Here is a 20,970-nt window from a genome sequence, read left to right on the forward strand (position 1 = left end):
TTGTTAAGAGATTCCCATCTATTTTCCCTTTCCCTGGAACTTCAAAGCCTATAATTCTTTTATCCTTTTTTAATTTATTCACTAACGGTTCCAATGCTAAAATAAATAACATAGGGGATAAAGGGCATCCCTGCTTCGTACCACTCAATACCTGAACATATCCCTCTACTGAACCACCAACTCCTATCAACGCCTTAGATTTAGAATATATTGCCTCAATCATATTTTGAAATTTCTCCCCAATCCTATACTTTTGAAATATAATCTTTATGTATGTCCAATCCACAGAATCAAAGGCCTTATAAATATCCAACGCCAAAAGCGTAAGCGGCAAATCATGTTTAGCTAAATAAACCATACCCATCACCTTCCTAACTGCCTCTACTAAATACTTTTGAGGCATAAACCCAAATTGCTCTTTCCCTATCAATTGTGCTATACATTTTTTAAGTCTCATTGCCATAACCTTTGCAAATATTCGATAGTCCATATTGGTGATTGAAATTGGCCTATATGAATCCTTTAAAGTCTGATCTTTCCCAGGTTTCGGAATTAACACCAATCTCGACTCCAACCATGTAGGCGGTGTAGGAGATCCATCCAAAATTCTTTGAAACAATTCAGTCACATGAGGCACCAATATATCCTTAAAATGCTTATAAAATACCGCATTAAAACCATCCAGTCCAGGTGCAGATTGCATATTCATAGAATCTATAGCCATCTTAACTTCTTCCGTTATATCCTTATCTAATTCTTTCCTACTATCTTCACTTAATTCTAAAAATTCCAACCCCTCACAGAATTTTTCTGTATCTTCCTTTTTAATCCCTTTGTTTGCATACAATTTATTATAAAATTCTATAAAATTCTCCAGTATCATTTTAGGTTCAGTTTCCAAAAACCCTATATCGTTCCTGATTGCCTTAATATTTTTCCTAACCTGAAAATTCTTACTTTTATTTGCTAAAATTCTTCCTCCTTTCCCTTCAAACTCATAATACTTCTGTCTGTTATACCATAATTTTAACGTAGTCCTATTAACATCCAATACATTCAACTCTTCCCTTTTCCTAACTACTTGTTCTTTATCCTCCTTTTTCTTAGATTTCCTAAATTTCTCCTCCAATACTCTAACTTCTTCTTCTACTTCTTTAATTTTCCTATCTTTACCTTTCTTCAATCTCACCAAATTCTATATACACACACCTCTAATAGTGGCTTTCATTGCTTCCCATATTATTGTTAATGAAGTATCTGATTTCCTATTCTCCTCAAAATATCTTTCCATTGCATTTTTAATATTACACTTACTTTTCTTCATCTGCCACTAACCATGGATTAAACTTCCAATTATAAGATCTATTACAATGACCTATTTGCAAAAAGGCTGAAACAGGGGCATGATCAGTAATCTTAATCATCCCAATCTCCATATCTTTTACCCAATTCCTCATTTCTTGAGAGACTAAGATTCCATCCAATCTTGAGTAAGTTCCATGCACGGCAGAGTAAAAAGAATACACATCATCATTAGGAAACATTTCCATCCATAATTCTAGCAGACCAAATTTCCCGCACACTCTTTTAAATTTCTCTGCCTTTCTTTTTTTAACATTGCCTTTCCCCTGCAAGTTAATATTAAAATCGCCCCCTATTATTTTAGTATAGGGTGAAAATTTTTCAAACTTCTGCAAAAATCTATACAATACATTCAACTGATGCACATTAGGGAGGTACAAAGAAGCTAAAGCCACCGGCTCTCCCTCCAAATGACCCTGTACAAAAATAAACCTCATTACTTTATCTGCAACAAAATCTATTTTAGAATTAAATACTATTCCCACCCCTCTGCTCTTTGAGGAGCCTGGAGCAATAAATTTCTTACCTTTCCCAAATCCAGGGAAATTCATCTCTCTTTCCCCCCCCCCCCCCCCATTATATACCTCCTGCAAGAACAGCACATCTGCTTTTAACTCTTGAATATATCTCCCAACTCTTGCCCGTTTCACTGGATTTCCTAGCCCTCTAACATTAAGAGTTGTACATATAACATTAACATTTTTTATCATATTATACCTAACCATAGCTCTTCCCCATATCTCTTCTGTTCTCTACCAGCCTGGAATTCTAAACCCCAACCACCCTTAACCAACCCCACCTGATGTTGCTTATCTACCCTCCACCTACCCTCCATTACCAATTCTACCCATCCAAGAAAAATGCAATATGCCAATGCTCGTGGCATACCTCTTGTATAAAGAATTCTACCCAATATGCATTCACTCACCTTCTTACTCCATTCATAATCCACCCATTCACCCCTTAGATCCCAATCATCCATCCATACCCCAATCACATCATCCAAACATACCAACATCATCCCAATCAGCCACCATCTACACATCTTCTTCCCAATCCTACCACTAAACACATCAGACATCCAGCTACCACTGACATCCATATTGGGGGGGGGGGAGAAAAAAGACATCTCTCCCACACTGTAAACTCAAAAAGAGCAACAGCAACAATTAAAAAAAACCCCAAAAAACTGTTCATGTTGAGCTATTCTGGTCCTTCTATCTTCTTTCCTTCTTCCTTAATTCATCTTCCCTTAATCATTTCTTAGTCTTAATCCTTTCCCTGAAGTCCCAAGTCTTTTTTTCCTCCTTTTTTTTCTTCTTCTGTTTCTGAGTGTTCCCCATTTCCTCTTCCAAACTATTTTCCCCTTCTGAGTCCCAGTCAGGGAAATGCTTGTAATCCTTAGGCAGCTGCAGTCCCACACGTTTAAATAGCTCCTCCATCTGCTTATGATCTTCTGCAAACAGCTCTACTCCTTCATGCACCATTTTCAGAGCAAAGGGTGCCATTCTCCAGCTGTATTTCATTCCTTTATCCTGCAGCACCTTGGTAAACACTCTTAACTTTTTCTTCCTGTTAATTGTTTCCTGTGATAAATCTTCAAAAACCAACACTTTTTTATCATTATACAGTAACTTATCTTGCCTATCCAAGGCCTTCATGCCTTTAAGCACCTGCTCCTTTAATGTATATTTTCCAAAGCACATTACCACATCTCTCGGCCACCTCCACTCAGCTGTCTGCTTCCCAACTCGATGAATACGGTCCAAATCTTCCCTTGAAATTCCTAAGTCTGGGAGCATTTCAGCCATCCATTTAATCACATTATCCATGTCCTCCGTTTCTGGAATATTTTTCAACCGCAAATTTGACCTTCTGGCCCGATTTTCCAAGTCCATCAGTTTATCTTTAAAGTATTTATTTTGCTTTTTCAACTGTCTGGACTGTTTTTGCAACAAGTTAATTTTCTTCTCATTTAGCTGCGCCATTTCCCATGCACTATTCACAGTCTCTGCCATAGCTTCAACGGCCTCAGCTAAATTAGTTATTTTTTCATCCACTATCTTTGTTACTGCTTTAATAATGCTATGTTTGGCAGCTTCCACTGCTTTCTTAACTTCTAATTGAAAGTCTTTCGGTTTCATTACCTTATCTTCACTTTCAACTTCTGAGTCCGAGGTCGCCATTGCCGTTTCCCTCAGCACCAATTAGTTTTAACTTTAGCCTCTAGCCAACTTCCAGACTCCCACTTCACAACTATCACCAGCTTATATTAAAGTCTTCAAGGCTTTGTTATTTTTATCACCAGAAGAAGGAATACTTAATTCCCTTTAGCATTCTACCGGGAGCTCAAACAAAACATGTCTTCCTCTCAGCTGAGCATGCCACGCCCCCCCGCTGGCTCTTAGTAATCACAGCCATCCTTTCTAAATGTTCCAGGACTGAGTGTTAGATTATTTGTTCTAAAACTTTTCCAGGTATATTCGTCAAGCTGACGGGTCAGTAGTTATCCAGATTCTCCTTTTCCCCCTTCTTGAAGATGGGGGCAACATTTGCCCGCCTCCAATCTTCAGGCACCTCACCTGTTCTCCAAGAATTCTCAAAAATAATGGCCAGAGGCTTAGAAATTACATCTGCAAGATCTTTTAATACTCTTGGGTGCAGTTCATCTGGCCCTGAGGACTTGGTTTCATTTAAAGAAACTAGGTGTTTATGTACTACCCCTATGCTAATCCTAGGTTGGAACTCCATACCCTCATTATATGTTCTGTTTTTGCCATGTTGAGCACTGTTTCCCTCAGAAGAGAAGATTGAGGAAAAGTAGGAATTGAGCAATTCTGCCCTCTCTTCATCAAATGTTACAATTTCACTTTCCTGCCCTTGCAATGGGCCTGCCGTGTCCTTACTCTTTTTCTTACTCTGAACATAAGAAAAGAACGCTTTTTTTGTTGTTTTTAGCATCTTTGTCTAGGCTAAGTTCATACTGAGCTTTAGCTTTCCTAACTCTTTCTCTACAAGCACTGCTGATTTGTATGTATTCATCCTTGGTTATAAGGCTGCCCTTCCATTTTCTAAATTAGTCTTTTTTATTTCTCCGTTATTTAGAAAGCTATTTATGGAGCCACCTAAGCTTCTTTAGGCTTCTCCCATTTTTTCTTCTTATAGGAATCATCTGTGCTTTCAATATTTCGCTTTTAGGAAATTCCCGCCCCTTTTGAACCCCCTTCTCCTTAAATATTTGTGATCATGGGATTTTACCCAGCATAGTTCTAAATTTGCCTTTCTGAATACAGCTTTTCCCTTCCCTAAGACTAAATTCCAAAATGGAATTTGGTCACTACTGCCCAGGATGCCTACTATTTCCACCTCATCAATTCTTCTTTATTGGTGAAAATCAAGTTCAAAATAACAAATCCCCTTGTTTCCTTTTCCCCTTTCTGAGAAAGGAAGTTGTCAGCAAGACAAGTCAGGAATTTATTTGACCTTTCATTTTTAGTAGAGTTGGACTTCCAACAGATATCCTGGTAATTGAAATCTCTGATGATCACTGTGTCCCTTCTCTTGGAGAACTTTGTAATCTGTTGTAATAATGCATGCAACAGTCACCTCCAAACTAGACTACTGTAATTTACTCTATGTGGGGCTATCCTTGAGACTGACCCAGAAATTATAACTGGTCCAGAATGCAGCAGCGCCGGGTCCTTACTGGAACCTCATGAACAGCACATATTCAGCCAGTGCTTTGCCAATTCCACTGGCTCCAGGTTGAATACCAGATCAGGTTCAGTGTTTTGGTTTTAACCTTTAAGGCTCTAAATGGTCTGAGACCAACATATTTATGGGACTGCCTGTCCTGATATACCCCTTGAAGAGCATTACACTCCTGAGAGAAGAACCTACTTAGGGTCTTTGGCCCAAAAAACATCTGGCTGTCCTCAACCAAAGCCAGGGCTTTTTTGGCCCTGGCCCTGACCTGATGGAACTCTCTGCCAAATGACATCTGTGCCCTGTGGGATTTTCTGCAGGGCTTGTAAGGCAGAGATATTCCACCAGGCTTTTGGTTGGGGACAGCAATGTTTTCCATCTATCCTGTCACTCCTATCTCTTTCCTGTCTACCCACCCACCCCAGGGTAAGGTTACAATTTGATTTATTCTCAGCACCATCTGAAGCTGTTTCTGTATTTATTGTTTTAATTGTTTTTAACTGAATCTGTAACTGTCTGTTGAAATTGTTGTCCACCGCCCTGAGCCCTTTGCACAGGGGAGGGGGGAATTTATAAATAAATATAAGCAACAATCAATTTAACTCCACTTTGTTTTTAAGTTTGTTTGGGGGCATCTTAGCAAATTGAGATTTTGTTACTTTCCTAGTAATTGGAATTCTAAGTTAGGGGTCTGTGAATGCCAGGGGAGAAGAAGGGAGAGAGTATTCCAAGAGGAAAGGCAGAACATAAATGTTATAAATAAATAAATAAATAATAAAAATCTAGGAGTTACTGGCCATTTGCCTCACAGATTGTGATGTGTTTGTAATATCTGAATCAAGCCTGTATATATTTTATGATTGCAGTGAGAGTTTAACTTACATCAGATTTAAACTGATCAGTACTCATAAGTTGCTTTTCCAGTTTTTAAGTAGTCACTGAATTTCACCTGTGACTACAGCTTAGCTATCCACTCGTATTATATGCATTTGGTAGTGCCAGTTGAGGGAATACATTTGATGTCAACTTGAAAGGCAAATATTTTATTATTTCCTTTTGTTTAGAGGGAGATGAAGAAGATGAAGCTAATAAAATTGAAGCTCTGCACAAGAGAAGGAATCTTTTGGCAGCCTTTAGCAAGCTTATAATTTATGACATTGTAGATATGCATGCAGCAGCTGATATCTTCAAACATTATATGAAGGTAAGTTATAGATTTAACACTTTTTCCTGAATGTCATTATTGCATGTTTGAAAAAAATAATGTTGGCTGCCTTTTTTCCACTGCATGATTCTGCCATATTGAGCGATTCTGGGTACATTGTTGTATTGAATCCTTCAGTTTTTGTATCTGTAAAACTGATGAAGGGCTGTGAGAGTAGTTCTGTGTTAGAAAGAGAATGGGCTCCATCATGAAAATCCTGCTTTGTTGTTCTAAAATAAACTGATAAGATCAGCTGTATTTGAGGTCAATACTATTTTATTGAAATGGAGCATTTTCAGTTGAGCAAGAACATAGATTCTTGAAGATGACCAGAATCCTAAATAAGGTTCAGTTTTCTAAGAATACCATAATAAAAAGCTAAATGCTACAACTAATTTTTCATTTTTTAGTACTACAATGACTACGGAGATATAATTAAGGAGACATTGAGTAAAACAAGACAAATTGATAAAATTCAGTGTGCAAAAACCCTCATCCTCAGTTTGCAGCAGGTAAGATTGAAATTATACCTTACATGCATTTTTTGTTACGGTCAGCTGCTGCTCTTTGTTCTCACAATAAGCCTGTCTTCATTGCTGGTGAGCCACCACGATATTTCTCTTATTTCTAAGGGACAGGAAAGTATGTGGAGGTCAAAACAAGGTGTCCTTTTGGGACTACTTCACTGATCAAGCAACTGATACATGCAGTTTGTTTCTATTTTGCGATGAATCTCTAAAAACTAATCTATGAACTTGGGGCATAAAAACTGCCCACACCAAACCATCTATTTTTGTGGTACGTTTAAGTACAGATTAATCCCTGGATTGGGGAAATGTTAGGGTCTGAAAGGACTGAATATAAGTGACTCTGCTGTGTGATTTGGTTTATAATTTCAGTATGCCACCTTTCCACCACAAATATGTGGTGTGGTTCAGAACAATGTAAATTCAGTTAAAACAATAGAGATCAAACCAACTAAGATAACTAAAAACCATTTAAGTACCAGTAATTGAAAACAGACATCAACCAGTTAAAACCATTCTACCATGAAAAGCAGAAACACAAGAGGGAAAGTCACAAATGTAGAAATACCAGCTGAAATAAAAACAGCTATGATCTGGTGCTGTAAAACATCCAAAGATAGTACCATCCAAAGAGTGGAAGGATGTTCCATAGTCTAGGGCGGGGGTGGATGGGAATCATTGAAAAGGCCCTGTCCTTTCATGGCCATCTGCCTTACTGCTTATGAATTACTTCAGAATGTGGAGGGCACAAAGAAGGGCCTGAAAATGATGTCCAATGTTACATCAGAGAAAGACTAGCAAAAATGATTTTTTTTCTTTAGCTCAGAGTGATGTGGTTGATGGGTTTTCTTTACTGTTGTATTTGAAATAATAAGCTCTTATTAGATTGTTGTAATTGGTTCATAATGTACGGCAAATTCATTTAAGTCCAGATATTGATTACGTGGCATAAGTGGAAACATCCAGAACTTCCATTAGGCACCACCTATGTTGGTTTTAACAATTAAATTCTTGCTTTAGCTGTTTAATGAGCTTGTTCAAGAGCAAGGTCCCAGCTTGGACAGAACATCTGCACATGTCAGCGGTATTAAGGAGTTGGCCCGAAGGTTTGCTCTCACTTTTGGCCTTGATCAAATCAAGACAAGAGAAGCTGTGGCTACATTGCACAAGTGAGTGGAAGATACTGTAAAGGGGTATTTGTTTATGTATGTGGCTTTTTAATGGGAAATTATTTCAGCTTGTTGTGGAAGAATTGAAATTCATGATTCTGCTTATGAAATATGCTGCTTTTCCTAGTGGTAAGGTTGTTAGGGAATAAATAATTATGCTTTTTTATATCAATTGAATGGTTTAAAATTGGTTCTTTGGAATGCTTGTCTGACTAATAAATATTTATTTTATACCCCCGCCCTCCCTGCTAGATGGGATAAGGGTGGCTTACAGATCACATAGTAGCATGATAAAAACAGTTAACGATTAAAATTCTTGCATTTAAAATCAAATGTACACTGAAAACAGTATAATAATTAGTCATAAGTAGGGATAGGCACAAACCTTCCTGTGACCTTAAATTTGTCACAAAAATCACCAGGTCATGGTTCACAAACCGAGGTTAGTGCCCATCCCTATTCACAAGATTCACATGGTTTTTCAGAGGTGTGTGGAGCTCATGGTAGGGAGGGGAGCAAGAGGGATTGCTGAAATGGCTTGCATCCATTTTTGTCTAATGGTGGGGCTGGTGCACCCATCAGTTGTTAGGCTGAAATAGATGCAAGCCTATTTCAATTATCCCTTTTGCTCCCTCTCACTTCCAAGTGATCACTGAAATGACTCTGTTGGGTGGTCCAGTTTGAACCAGGCTGCCCAGCAGAGTCCTAGCCAAGGCTTCCCTTCCCTTTAAATGGTTTTTGCATGACCTGCAGCATGCAAGTGAAGTTCAAGGTGCAAGTTCATCCAGTAACAAAACGGTTCAGTGACCAGGAAGACTCATGAAAGTTTATGGTTCGTGCAGCCCCACAAACCAAAGTGAACCTCCATTTTCCTGTTTTGTGCCCATCTCTAGTCATAAGTTACTAAAAGGGAGGTCACATTTTTTATATTGTAATTTGCTTCAAGCATCTTAGGAAGAGAGGACTCATAAATAATGCATTTTCTCTTTATGTGTGTGATAGTCCAAATGACTTTGTTTCTGAAGCGGGCAAGGCAGCTGGCCCCTTTCCTTGAGCGCCGGGACCTCGCAACAGTGATCCACGCAACGGTCACCTCAAGACTAGACTACTGTAATGCCCTCTACTTGGGGCTACCTCTGTGCCGGACCCGGAGATTGCAGCTAGTGCAGAACGCGGCGGCCAGGCTGTTGTTGGGACTCCCAAAACGGGAACATATACAGCCGGGGCTACGTGAACTGCACTGGCTGCCGATTATATACCGGGTCCAGTACAAAGTGTTGGTCGTTACCTTTAAAGCCTTATATGGCCGAGGACCTGTCTACCTGAGGGACCGTCTTTCCCCATACGAACCCCAGAGAGCACTGAGGTCAACCGGGAAAAACCTAATGACTGTCCCTGGGCCGAAGGAAATTAAATATCAGAGTACCAGAGCACGGGCCTTTTCGATCGCGGCCCCTACCCTGTGGAACCGACTCCCAGAGGAGGTGCGGGCCCTGCGGAACCTTGAACAGTTCCGCAGGGCCTGCAAGACCACCCTTTTTAAATTAGCATACTCGGACTGCTAGGAAAAACGGTAACCAAGGGTCCGCCAATGCGGTCTAAAGATCTATACCGCATCACAACTGTATTACTGGATTGGTTTTAACTTAATATTTTAATGTTTTATTGCTCTATATTGTAATTTTAAGGTTTTACTTGTTATTGTATGATTGTAGAATGTTGTTAGCCGCCCTGAGCCTGCCGTGGTGGGGGAGGGCGGGATATAAATGAAATAAATGAAATGAAATGAAATATAAAAATGCATTATGTGTAATGCATTCATTCTTTTCCGCTGAAGTGTTTAAACCTAACAAGCTTTGAGGAGCATTAGAAATGTGTGAGCTAGAAAAGATAATTGTGGAGTTCAATTGAAAAGCATGGCTAATAAAAAGATAATTCATATGAGAATAAGAGTTTTCTTGCTCTGTAAATGCTTATGGGCTTTTGCATTGTATTACAGGGATGGCATAGAATTTGCCTTTAAATATCAGAATCAAAAAGGTCAAGAATATCCACCGCCTAACCTTGCTTTCTTGGAAGTGCTTAGTGAATTTTCTTCTAAACTTCTGCGGCAGGACAAAAAGACAGTGTAAGTAATACTTTTTGCGCTTATATGTAGTCTGTGTTGTATATTGTTTGAACGTTCATTTAATAACAATTTCCATAAATGATTTTGGAGTCATGGGGGGAATGTAATATTTGTTGGGGGAATGCAGAAATCAGTGCTTTCTTAGTGCCATGTCTCACCCTATCCCCAGGCAGTGAATTGAATGGTGTGTCTATCTCTACACAGAGTAGGCAGGTGTAACCCTTCAATGACATGTTTTTACTCTAGAGAACAGGTTAATGTCTTGGATCTCCAGTCTGCCTCTTGTGTGACAGCAGAGGAACATGAACTCTTAAGCTTTGACTACTTAAGGCAGGGGCGTCAAACTCATTTGTTATGAGGGCAGAATAAATGTCACTGTTGGGCTGAGCAATGTGTGCCATAAATTGTAACACAAGGTACCAGAAATATGAACTTTATAAAGATGATTTCAGATGCTAAATGGCAGTAGCAGGCTTGATTGGATTAGCTGTGATATGTGGAGGGGTGGTAGGCATGAAGATAACAGCATTGGTAATAAGACTGGAAACCTAGGTCTTAATTTGGTACAGGAGGATTCAGTTCAGGAGGATGCAAAGAATAAATGGACATAAGTCTGAAGAAGTAAGGAAAGCCTCACAAAAGAACATACCCTGCCACAAATTTTGTTAGGTGCTACTAGACCCTTGCTCTTTTCTACTTCTATTAGAAACCACAACATTCAAAACCCAGTGGGGGAACATTTTAACCTTCCAGGACATAAGAGTAGCAGTTCTCTTAAAAACAAATTTCAAAGGGAGTAATATATTAGAAAGAGAGACTGCTGAATTGCAACTGATAATGAAGTTCAAGGCAATGCATCCTCCTGTGCTGGACTGCAACCTAGATTTCTTCACTCATTACCGATGCCTGCTATTGTCATTTGGCATCTGAAATCACTTCACTCTCCAAGGCAGGACAGATGGACTTACATTCTAATCTAGCTGTATCTAAAGAAGTGAGCAGTGACTCATGAAAGCTCATGCCCTGCCACAATTTTTTTTAATCGTTACGGTGCTGCTGGATTCTTGTTCCATTCCACTAATAAAGAATGCAAGCTATGCTGTTAGGCTTCTTCCCCCCCCCCCCCCACCATCTATATGAAACGGAAAGGGGGGGTCTCTCTCTGGCTTGTTATTTCTGGCTCTTCCCCCTGCCCCCTGAAGAAGTGTGCGGGCACACAATGCTTATACCTAGAATAAAACATTGTTGGTCTGATGCCATAGAACACCATTTCTTTCTCTGGCTTTTTCTCTCCCTAGAGGAGGAGGAGCCCTCAGCCAATCTCTTTAACTTGTTCATAAACAATTTGGAGTTGGGAGTAAGCAGTGAAGTGGCCATGTTTGTAGATGACACTAAATTGCTCAGGGTAGTGAGAACCAGAAAGGATTGTAAGGCACTCCAAAGGGATTTGTTGAGGCTGGGTGAGTGGGCGTCAACGTGGCAGATGAGGTTCAATGTGGCCAAGTGCAAAGTAATGCACATTGGGGCCAAAAATCCCAGCTACAAATACAAGTTGATGGGGTGTGAACTGGCAGAGACTGACCAAGAGAGAGAACCTGGGGGTTGTGGTAGATAATTCACTGAAAATGTCAAGACACTGTGCGATTGCAATAAAAAAGGCCAATGCCATGCTGGGAATTATTAGGAAGGGAAGTGAAAACAAATTAGCCAGTATCATAATGCCCCTGTATAAATCGATGGTGCGGTCTCATTTGTAATACTGTGTACAATTTTGGTCACCGCACCTCAAAAAGGATATTATAGCATTGGAAAAAGTGCAGAAAAGGGCAACTAGAATGATTAAAGGGTTGGAACACTCCCTATGAAGAAAGGTTAAAATGCTTGGGGCTCTTTAGCTTGGAGAAACGTCGACTGTGGGGTGACATGATAGAGGTTTACAAGATTATACTTGGGATGGAGAAAGCAGAGAAAGAAGTCCTTTTCTCCCTTTCTCACAATACAAGAACTCGTGGGCATTCGATGAAATTGCTGAGCAGTCGGGTTAAAACGGATAAAACTAAGTACTTCTTCACCCAAAGGGTGATTAAGATGTGGAATTCACTGCCACAGGAGGTGGTGGCAGCTACAAGCATAGCCAAATTCAAGAGGAGGTTAGATAAAAATATGGAGCAGAGGTCCATCAGTGGCTATTAGCCACAGTGTGTGTGTGTGTGTGTGTGTGTGTGTGTGTAATTTTTTTGGCCAGTGTGTGACACAGAGTGGCCTGATCCAACATGGCTTCTCTTATGTTCTTTTGTTCTTGATCAAGAGAAGGCTTTCTTTCTCTCCTCCACAATGCAGGAAATAGGAGAGACTGCAAAAAGAGTTGTGATGCAGGAAAGAGGAAGTAGGAAGTAGCAGACAGCCAGTTGCTTGGCAGGCCAGATAAGACCTCTGCAGGAGCCAGATACAGACAGTAGGCTGTATGCTTGGCACCCCTAACTAAGGGGAAACAAGTGTTTTTTAGTCTTGTGTGCGCTTGATTTCATTCATGTCCTGAGGTAGTTAAATTTGTCTTCTAACTGTCCTGCCTTTTGTGGTATCAATTTAGATGATTCACTATTTGCATCAATTTCCATATTTTTAAGCTTTCATAAGTGCTTAGTAACTTTATGATTACTGTATAAATTACTTAATTTTTTATTTACATTTATAGTCTACTTTTCTAGCTGAGACTCAAGGCAGATTACACAGTTTAAGTCAATGTAATTAAAAGGATGAGACATCTAATAAACAGTGTAATAGGACTAGGATGACAAAAAAATTAAAACAAACTGAAAGGTATTAGATATGCTATGTTCAACGATGCAGAAAATAGTATTACAAACGTAGAAAACCATGCAGCTAGAGCAGGATACTATATATAAAGCAAGCATAATACATAATATGCAGTGATATAGTACACACTCTTGTTCCCTTTATAAAAATGCTTTTCTGAAACATTATGTTTTAATGTGGTTGTTTTGCCAGGGGCCATTTTTGCCTGAGGCAAGGTTTTCTTTAATGAATTTGGGTGGTTAAAGAAGTTCAGTGAGGCAAGATACCTTGGCAACAAAAATATACTTAAAGTACTGAAAAGGTAACAGTCCACAATATACATTAAGACAATTCGTTATGTTACTTTGGTTGCTGAGGTCTTCCAACAGAAACAGTTCATCTTTGTTGTAATCAGTTTCATCAGGCCGAGGTCAGTTCCATCTAGACACCATTCCATGTCTGCAGATTGCTCTGGATTTACATTCAAGCCACCACTGAAAAATGCCCAAAGATCAAGTGCCTAGAAAAACACCATTTGGTTCCAAGGCCTTCTTCCTCCAGACCTATCTTCTTGGTTTCAACTAGGCATGGGCACAAACTGGAAAAATGGTTTGTGGTTCATTTGATTGCCCGTATCAGTGGTTCATGTTGGTTCATGGTTCATTTGGTTCAGAAGGTGTAGAACAGGACCGGCACAAATTAGAGACACCAAACTCACTGAGAATCTTCAGTGCCCTCCAGGTTTGGTGAAGATTGGATCTGTAATGTTCAAGTTACAGCACCCAAACAGGTGCCCCCAGGAAAGCTCCGTTTTAGCTCTCTCATGACAACTAACTCTTCTCTCTTTGTGCTGCAAAGTGAAAGCAGTTGAGTCAGGGTGTCTGCTCCCATAGAGCAGAATGGGAGCTCTGTGATTGGCTTCCAGAGCTGCCAGTCAAGCTGTGGACAACTGCTATGGGTGTTTCTAGGGCTTCCAGAAGTTCACCCCCAGCATTGTCTAGGAATTCATTGAATTGGCGCCAGACTGTCTGGGGGAAGAAATCCTGTAAAAATGAACTACCAAGGATAAAAGGCAGTTCGTTTTTTGGTTCAGCCATAGTGTGACCAAACCGGCCCAGTTCGTGCTTGAACCACCATTTGTTTTTCCATTCAATCCCTTCCCTCATTTCAACTGCTGCAGTTCCAACAGTACTGGTGCCTGAGCAAGAGGACCTGCCTCCACCAGAGATACCTTCTTTGCATTCATCATCCCTGGTTCCATCTTTGTCCAAAGAGGAAGTAGACATGGGTTTCAGCCATGTGCTACTTCAGATCCAGATATTCCACTGGAACCACTGCAGTAGGTACCATGGTCTTATGCTGCGTAGATGATGCAAATGGCTAAGTCCTTGGACATTCAAGTGACCTGCTCCAAAACCTACGGCAAGCTGTGGTCTGACTTGCCAAGTACCATCAGCTTCCCCACATTGGAAGGGGTTTGGGACATTTCTACAGCCATCTGGGGAAAGTGTGCCAGCATCCCTGCCACTTCCAAGTGGATTGAGAACCTCTATTTATTTTGTTAGATTTATAACCCACTCTCCCCAAAACCAGTTCAGAGTGGGTAACAACAATTTGTAAAACATAAAGCATTCTAAAACATTAAAAAATACAATACACACTAAATATTAAAATAATTACAACAAATATAATAAGCAATGTCTGTGTGCCCATTCAGCTCCTGCTAATAAGGAGGACCAAAAAACTGATACAATCAGTAGGAAGGTTACTCTTCCTCGGCTTTGAATTTGAGAATTGCTAATGATGGGGCCATAGTGGGAGGCTACCAGTTATTTTTGTGGGAAAAGGTGGCCTCTAACATTGATCTCCTGCCAAAACAGAAGAAATATCTAGCCAAACTTCTTCAGTCAGAAGCCATCTGCCTGTCAAAACAGTAAATTAATACAGGACAGCATGTGGCAGATTCCTTGGCCAGGGCTTCAGCCATAAGACTTTGCAGGCACACGTGGTCCTGCTGGAGTGTTCTTCTAGTGGAGATATGACAAAAGGTTGAGGACCTCCCATTTGAGGGGTCTGTTTTCATCAAAGACTGACAATATACTGTTCGAAAAGAATAAGTAGGCCATCTGATATTTTGGCATTTCTGCAACTCCCAGCATTCCTTATTGGCCAAGGTGCCCTTATAAGTACAAACAGCACCCTTATGGACATTATCAATCATCACAGCAGTATCAGTTCAGAGCCCCCACAGTATCCTCAACAAATGTCATTTTTACCTTCATAGCCTCTGCTGAGGCTCAGGACACCTCATAGATCTATATTTATGGGGCAACTTCAACAGCAGTCCTCCAAAGAGGAGGCAGCTCTGGGTCAAAAAGGCCCCTTCTGACGAGGTACCTCAGCTGCAAGGTCTGGACCTAGTTTTTCAAACACATTGTCCCAGTTCTCTGCCCATTGGCTACAGATGACCTTGGACATTTGGATATTGTCCATAGTTCAGTTTGGTTACTGTTTAGAGGTTTATGAGTTGCCACCTTTAATGCCTCCTCCTTCTGTGATCTAATGGTAGAATTAGGTCCAGAATTAGAAACCCTGGTTGCCAAAGGAGTGTTCCACAAGCCATATTTATTGGTACCCTCTTAGATTGTACACTTGTGAGGACCTTTCTCCCTGTAAATAGAGCAGCTAACTTCAGGGCTTTAATTAGACAAGCCACTAAACAGCAATTTCAATCAGCATTGTTTTCCCAAAAATTACTAGGGCTCATGGCATCCACTATGGCCACAGTATTGCATGAGTGCCTTAGAATGTGCCTGTTACAGAAACGTTTTTTGAGGAAATTTGACCCCACTGTGCATTCTCAATCAAACATTTTCTGCATCACACTTTATAGTCACACTATATATCACACTATATAGCTTGGTGGTTGCACTAGGAGATCGCCTGTGAGGGACAGTCAGCGTCAGTGGGTAAACAGGGACAACGTTTAATTTTGTCACCTTTATCCAGTACCTCAGGAAACCAGAATTAAACCTTGTCAGAAAATAATGAAGCACCGATAGCATTTCAAAGTCAAAAACCAAAGATTCAGTTTATTAAGTACAGAAGGCAAGGAAGGGAGGAAATAATAACAGTTGGGTGTATATTTTAAAACTGTTGGCAGCAGGAATTCAAATAATTTAGATCACTGTAGATGTTGGCAAGCTGAAGTTGCACTATAAAAACCAAAAAACAATGTTTCCTTCACTTTGGATAAGTTAGAGAAAGATTTACAAAGTATCTTTAGGCTTTTCACATATATATATGTGTGAAAAGCCTAAAGCATATACATACATATATATATGTATGTATGTATCTCCACACACACTCTCACTCACTCAGAGGACTGACTGATCTTGTGACAGATATATCCCCTCACAGACACTTTCCTCTAGCAATCAGGTGCACTCCAGACAGTAGAGCAATACCCAGGAACTAACACCCTTGAGGGCTATTCACACCAGCACCTCAATTCCCTTTGTGTTAAGTCCCACACAGCTAGGATCCCTGTCTGACTTCTGGGATTTCCACACAGCCACAAGAACTTTTTTGTCCCTCTCCCATTGTGTTTGTGTTCTATGTTAGAACCTGGAGTCTGTCCTTTGGCACTGACAGAACTCCTCAGCAGAGCCTGAAAGTTTCCCTCTGCCTTGTGACACTGTGTGTTACAGCTCTGAGAGTTTTCCCTCAGAAAGAGCTTTGGATTTGCCCCTTCTCACAAATTAACTCTCTTCCAAACAAGCTATAAAAAAACCAGTTCTGTTTCAGGAACTGAGCTGACAGTCTGCTTTCAGCTCTAATCTCCAGTCAAACTTCAACTGAATTAAACACTAAGGAGATTTTCCCCCTCTGCCAGCCTCCTTCCACTAGATACATTCGTTTCCATGGAAACAATCAGAGTGAGTTTTTCATCACTCACCCAGATAGACTCACATCCCCCTAGTAGGGTTCCCCTTCTGTCAACAGCCACTACAAATGACTACTACTACTGATACTTCCTTTGATGGCTGGAGCACCCATTGTGACTCCCTTTCAGTTCAAGACAAGTGATTATCCTCAGAGAAGAGGTTGGAATCATGTGCCATTCATTATGCCCTCAACTGTTTTCAGAGTTAGCCAGAGGACAGATTATCCAAATACAGACAGACAACACAACTGCAATGCGTTATATCAACGTCAAGGAAACATGGTATCCCTTTCCCTTTGCAGAGATGCTGTGGCCATATCGGAAACAGCAATTGTGCTTGGGATTTCATTACATGCTGTTCATATTGTGCTTACAAATCACATGGGTCCTCAGCCAGGGTGGGTTGCTCAGATCCTGAGTAATCCATTGCCATAGAACACCTACTCCTTATCTTTACCCAATGGGGTTTCACCTATGTGGATCTGTTTGCTACCAAACACAGTACTAAATCCGATATCATTTTTTCCAAGGCCAGGAGTGACTACCTTTTCATGGGATGCTGTATGGTTCCAGTGGACAAATGCCCTCTTTTATGCCTTCCCTCTTATAACAAAGGTCCTCGCCAAGATCCGGGCTGAAGGAACCGAGTGTATATTTGTGACCCCTTTCTGGCCAATACATTTATAAAGTAGAACAAAAGTTAACAATTACAACCTATATAGTGAACACTTAATGCATACACATAGGGGTGGACACAAGGCAGGAGCAGCCCCAAGGAGTTGAGATGCAAAAGAACTGGATATTTCTCCACCATCACCCTCTAATTCACCATTCTCAGATTCCTCCTCTGATAACAGTTTTAGCAACTGCTGTGGTTTTGGCAGCATTAATAACTATTCTGTCTCTGAGTCTTTCCCCAAGAACACATTTCGGAAAAGAGGCTCTGCCTCTGAGACCCTGCTGTCACTCCCCACTACAGCTGGGCACCGGTGGGCTGGCAGGATGGGCTTGTCCCACAGGGACCTCTTCCCTCCACAACAAGCACCCATGGCTTCTCCTCTCACCCTCATGGCACAAATGGAGTGTTGTTGACAATTAGGTGGGAGAGTGGATCCTTGGCAGAGGCCCCTCTGCTCTCACCCACTGACTGTGAGCAGAGAGACAGGTGGTTCAGAGTCCTGAGTCCACCAGACACCACCCCAGCTAGGAAAAGGTGTTCACAAATCTGAAAGAGGGAGAGTGTGGGCCCTCAGCCAAGGAGCCCAGTAGCTAAGCTCCTCTGCTCAGTGTGAACAGAAGGATGGATGCCTCAGAGCCTTGAGTCCACCAAACTCCACCCCAGCCAGGGAGAGGTGTTCACAAATCCCAAAGAGAAAGAAAAAAATAAAAGTATTAAAAGAAGGCAGTAAATTATATTGTGTTGGAATAGAACTGGCAGAAGCAGAAAAATCAAGGAAGAAATGTAGACAATGTTTTTTGAATATTTGAAGTTAATAAATTAACCGCTGCCAATGTGACTAATACATGAAAAAATCCTTCTCTAATAAGGCAATGAAGCCTTCCAGATTGATTGAACATTTGCAGAAGGCACATCCTGACAAGGCAGATAAGAACTTTTTTTGTGTGACAAATTTCAAAAACAGCCAATACTGTCAAGCATGTTCTGCAGTGTTTCACAACACAACACTAATGGTTTGCGTGCATCATACAACGTTTCACTGTTGATTGCTAAGTCTGGAAAGCCACATACAATTAAGAACTAATTTTACCAACAGTTAGTTCTGAGTACTATTTTGCAGTAGTCACCACCCGATATAATTAAGACAATGCCTTTCAGCAACAATCCAGTCCAAAGATGCATAAATGAAATTGCTGAAAGAGTAGAAGATACATTGTGCAACATACTGAGGACAAAAGAATTTGCAGTGCAGCTGGATGAGTCAATATGCCAGACAATGAATCTTTGTTTCTTGGTTATGTACATTTTATAAAAGATGGTTTGGCTTAAATGTTGTTATTTGCAAGGCAACTAAGAGCAGATGGTATAAAAGGTAGTTCATATTTCATACTGTTGAGTACTTCTTCAAAGACAAGGAAATTCCACTTAATAACATACTTGGAGAAGAGGAGTCTCATGTAGCCATCCTTGAGTTAACAGAAGCTGACCACAGGAAAATGAGCTGCAGGTTTCTCAGGATTCATAGCCAACAGTTGGTGCAGAGCCACTTACACCCTCCAGCCCTGATTCAGCAGGTGAGCCTCAGTTGGCCATTTCCAGCCCACCAGTATCACAGACACCCTTAGAGTGCTGCAGTCGGAGGCTAAGAACAGAGCTACAGACAAGACAGCAAAGTGCATGCCTTCTGGTCTGATGCCAGCTGTTTGCTGATAACAAAAATGAGTAGTTGCAGTATAGCCTTTGAGCAGCTGGCAGCAAGCATGACCCTTAGGCAAGGGGATATAAAAACCAGCCAAGAGAAGCTGTAAGGCATGGACATAACAAGTATGATAGATTCTAAGCAACTGCCTCTGCCTAACTTCTGGACCCCAACCTTGGACTGAACAACACTGCCTTGGTGGACTTTCTGGTACTTGATATTCAAAACTCTGCCTTGGTGAACTTTCTGGTACTTGCTATTCAGAGCCTGCAAGCCAGTAGGCTATTCCAGGAACACTGTGTTGAGAATGTTAAAGATTTAGAATGTTTGCTGCCTCATACTGAAGTTTGTTGGCTTTCAAAAGACAATTGTATGAGGTGATTTTATGACCTTTTTGACACTTTTATGACCTTTTTGACACTGTTATGGAGTTTGCTCAGTGCTAAACTCAGAGATCAGGCATGACATTGCTTATTTATCAGAATTACTTGCATAGTTCAATTAAACAAATTTACAGGGAAATGAGGTCACTCTTATTAAGGCCAAATTTGTTGACTTTGTGTTAATTTCAAAGATAGCTCTATTCAAACTCAGTATAGACCAGGAATGTCAAGCCTGCGGCTCGGGGGCTGAATCAGGCCCCCGAGCAATTTCTGCCATCTGCTTCCTTCTCTCTCTCTCTCTCTCTCTCTTGCTTCTTTCTGCATCACAGCTTGCTTTGCCAAGCTTGCTCAATTGGACAGGAGCTACAGAGCAAACCTCTATTTTCCTCATTGGCTGAGGCTTCTCCTTTGGGGAGGAAGTGGGGGAGGGATAGCTTTCTGCAAAGGAAGCTCTGGCTCTTTCCTTCCTTCCCCAGGGGACCAGAATGGGGAGGAGCCTCAACCAATAGAAGGAAGTCTTGGCTCAATAATTGTGCTGTACAACTGAGAGAGCCTGGATTGCACAGGAGAGATACAAAGAAAGCACCTTTAAGACCAACAAGTGTTAATGTTTTAAGCATGTTTTAAGTTTTTTTAAAAAAAAATCTTTGTGTTGCTGTGCTTTATAAAGTTTATATCTCTGCTACCTGGTATTACATGTTATGACACACATGGCCCAGCCCAGCAAGGTCTCATTTATGTCAGATCCAGCCCTCATAACAAATGAGTTTGACACCCCTGATGATCTATACTAATTTCTGAGCCTCTGTAAACTGGAATAGAATGATGGAATATGAGATGCAGGGTTTTTTGTGACCATTTGGAAGTGCTACATGATTAGTGATTAGTGATTTTAGAATGTTAGTGATTTGAGGATTTCCTTTAATAGAAATTCCAGATTGGTTGATGAATCCATTTTCAGATACTGAAGAAGTTGGGGTTGCTGAGGAAGAACTAATTGAGCTACACTAATTGAACTACACAGTGTCATATTAGCTCAGTGATATTGAGCTAAAGCCAAAGTTTAAGAAATCATACCAAATCATACAGAAGGAAATCTCTGATCGCTATCCTGCACTATGGACAGTGGTTAAGAAGCTCCTTGTTGCATTTCCAACAGCCTGTTCAGTAGAATATGGTTCTACTGTGGTAATTTAGCTTCTTTCCAAGCAAAGAAACTGACTCCAGATTACTCAATTTGGTGATTTAAAACTCCTATGTGACTTTAAACCAGACTATGGGAAACTGGTGTCACTTCATAAAGCCTGTCCATTCACATTAAAAAACTTACTGAACCATGAGATAGTTATTAAATGTAGTATCTACGATTCTT

The 20,970-nt window shown here is 40.6% G+C and overlaps 1 protein-coding gene across 1 annotated transcript in view; it reads left to right on the top strand.

The window, feature by feature from the left end:
* The window catches only part of STAG1 (STAG1 cohesin complex component), a 326,723-nt gene that overhangs the window by 295,625 nt on the left and 10,128 nt on the right, over positions 1-20,970 (top strand). Inside the window, exons 25-28 of the mRNA XM_060241966.1 lie at positions 6,132-6,271; positions 6,682-6,783; positions 7,819-7,967; positions 9,967-10,095. Of these exons, the coding sequence (XP_060097949.1) occupies positions 6,132-6,271; positions 6,682-6,783; positions 7,819-7,967; positions 9,967-10,095 (520 nt within the window). The remainder of the gene's footprint in view (positions 1-6,131; positions 6,272-6,681; positions 6,784-7,818; positions 7,968-9,966; positions 10,096-20,970) is intronic.

This window comes from Heteronotia binoei, chromosome 6 (genome assembly GCF_032191835.1).
Source record: "Heteronotia binoei isolate CCM8104 ecotype False Entrance Well chromosome 6, APGP_CSIRO_Hbin_v1, whole genome shotgun sequence".
Taxonomy (NCBI): Eukaryota; Metazoa; Chordata; class Lepidosauria; order Squamata; family Gekkonidae; genus Heteronotia; species Heteronotia binoei.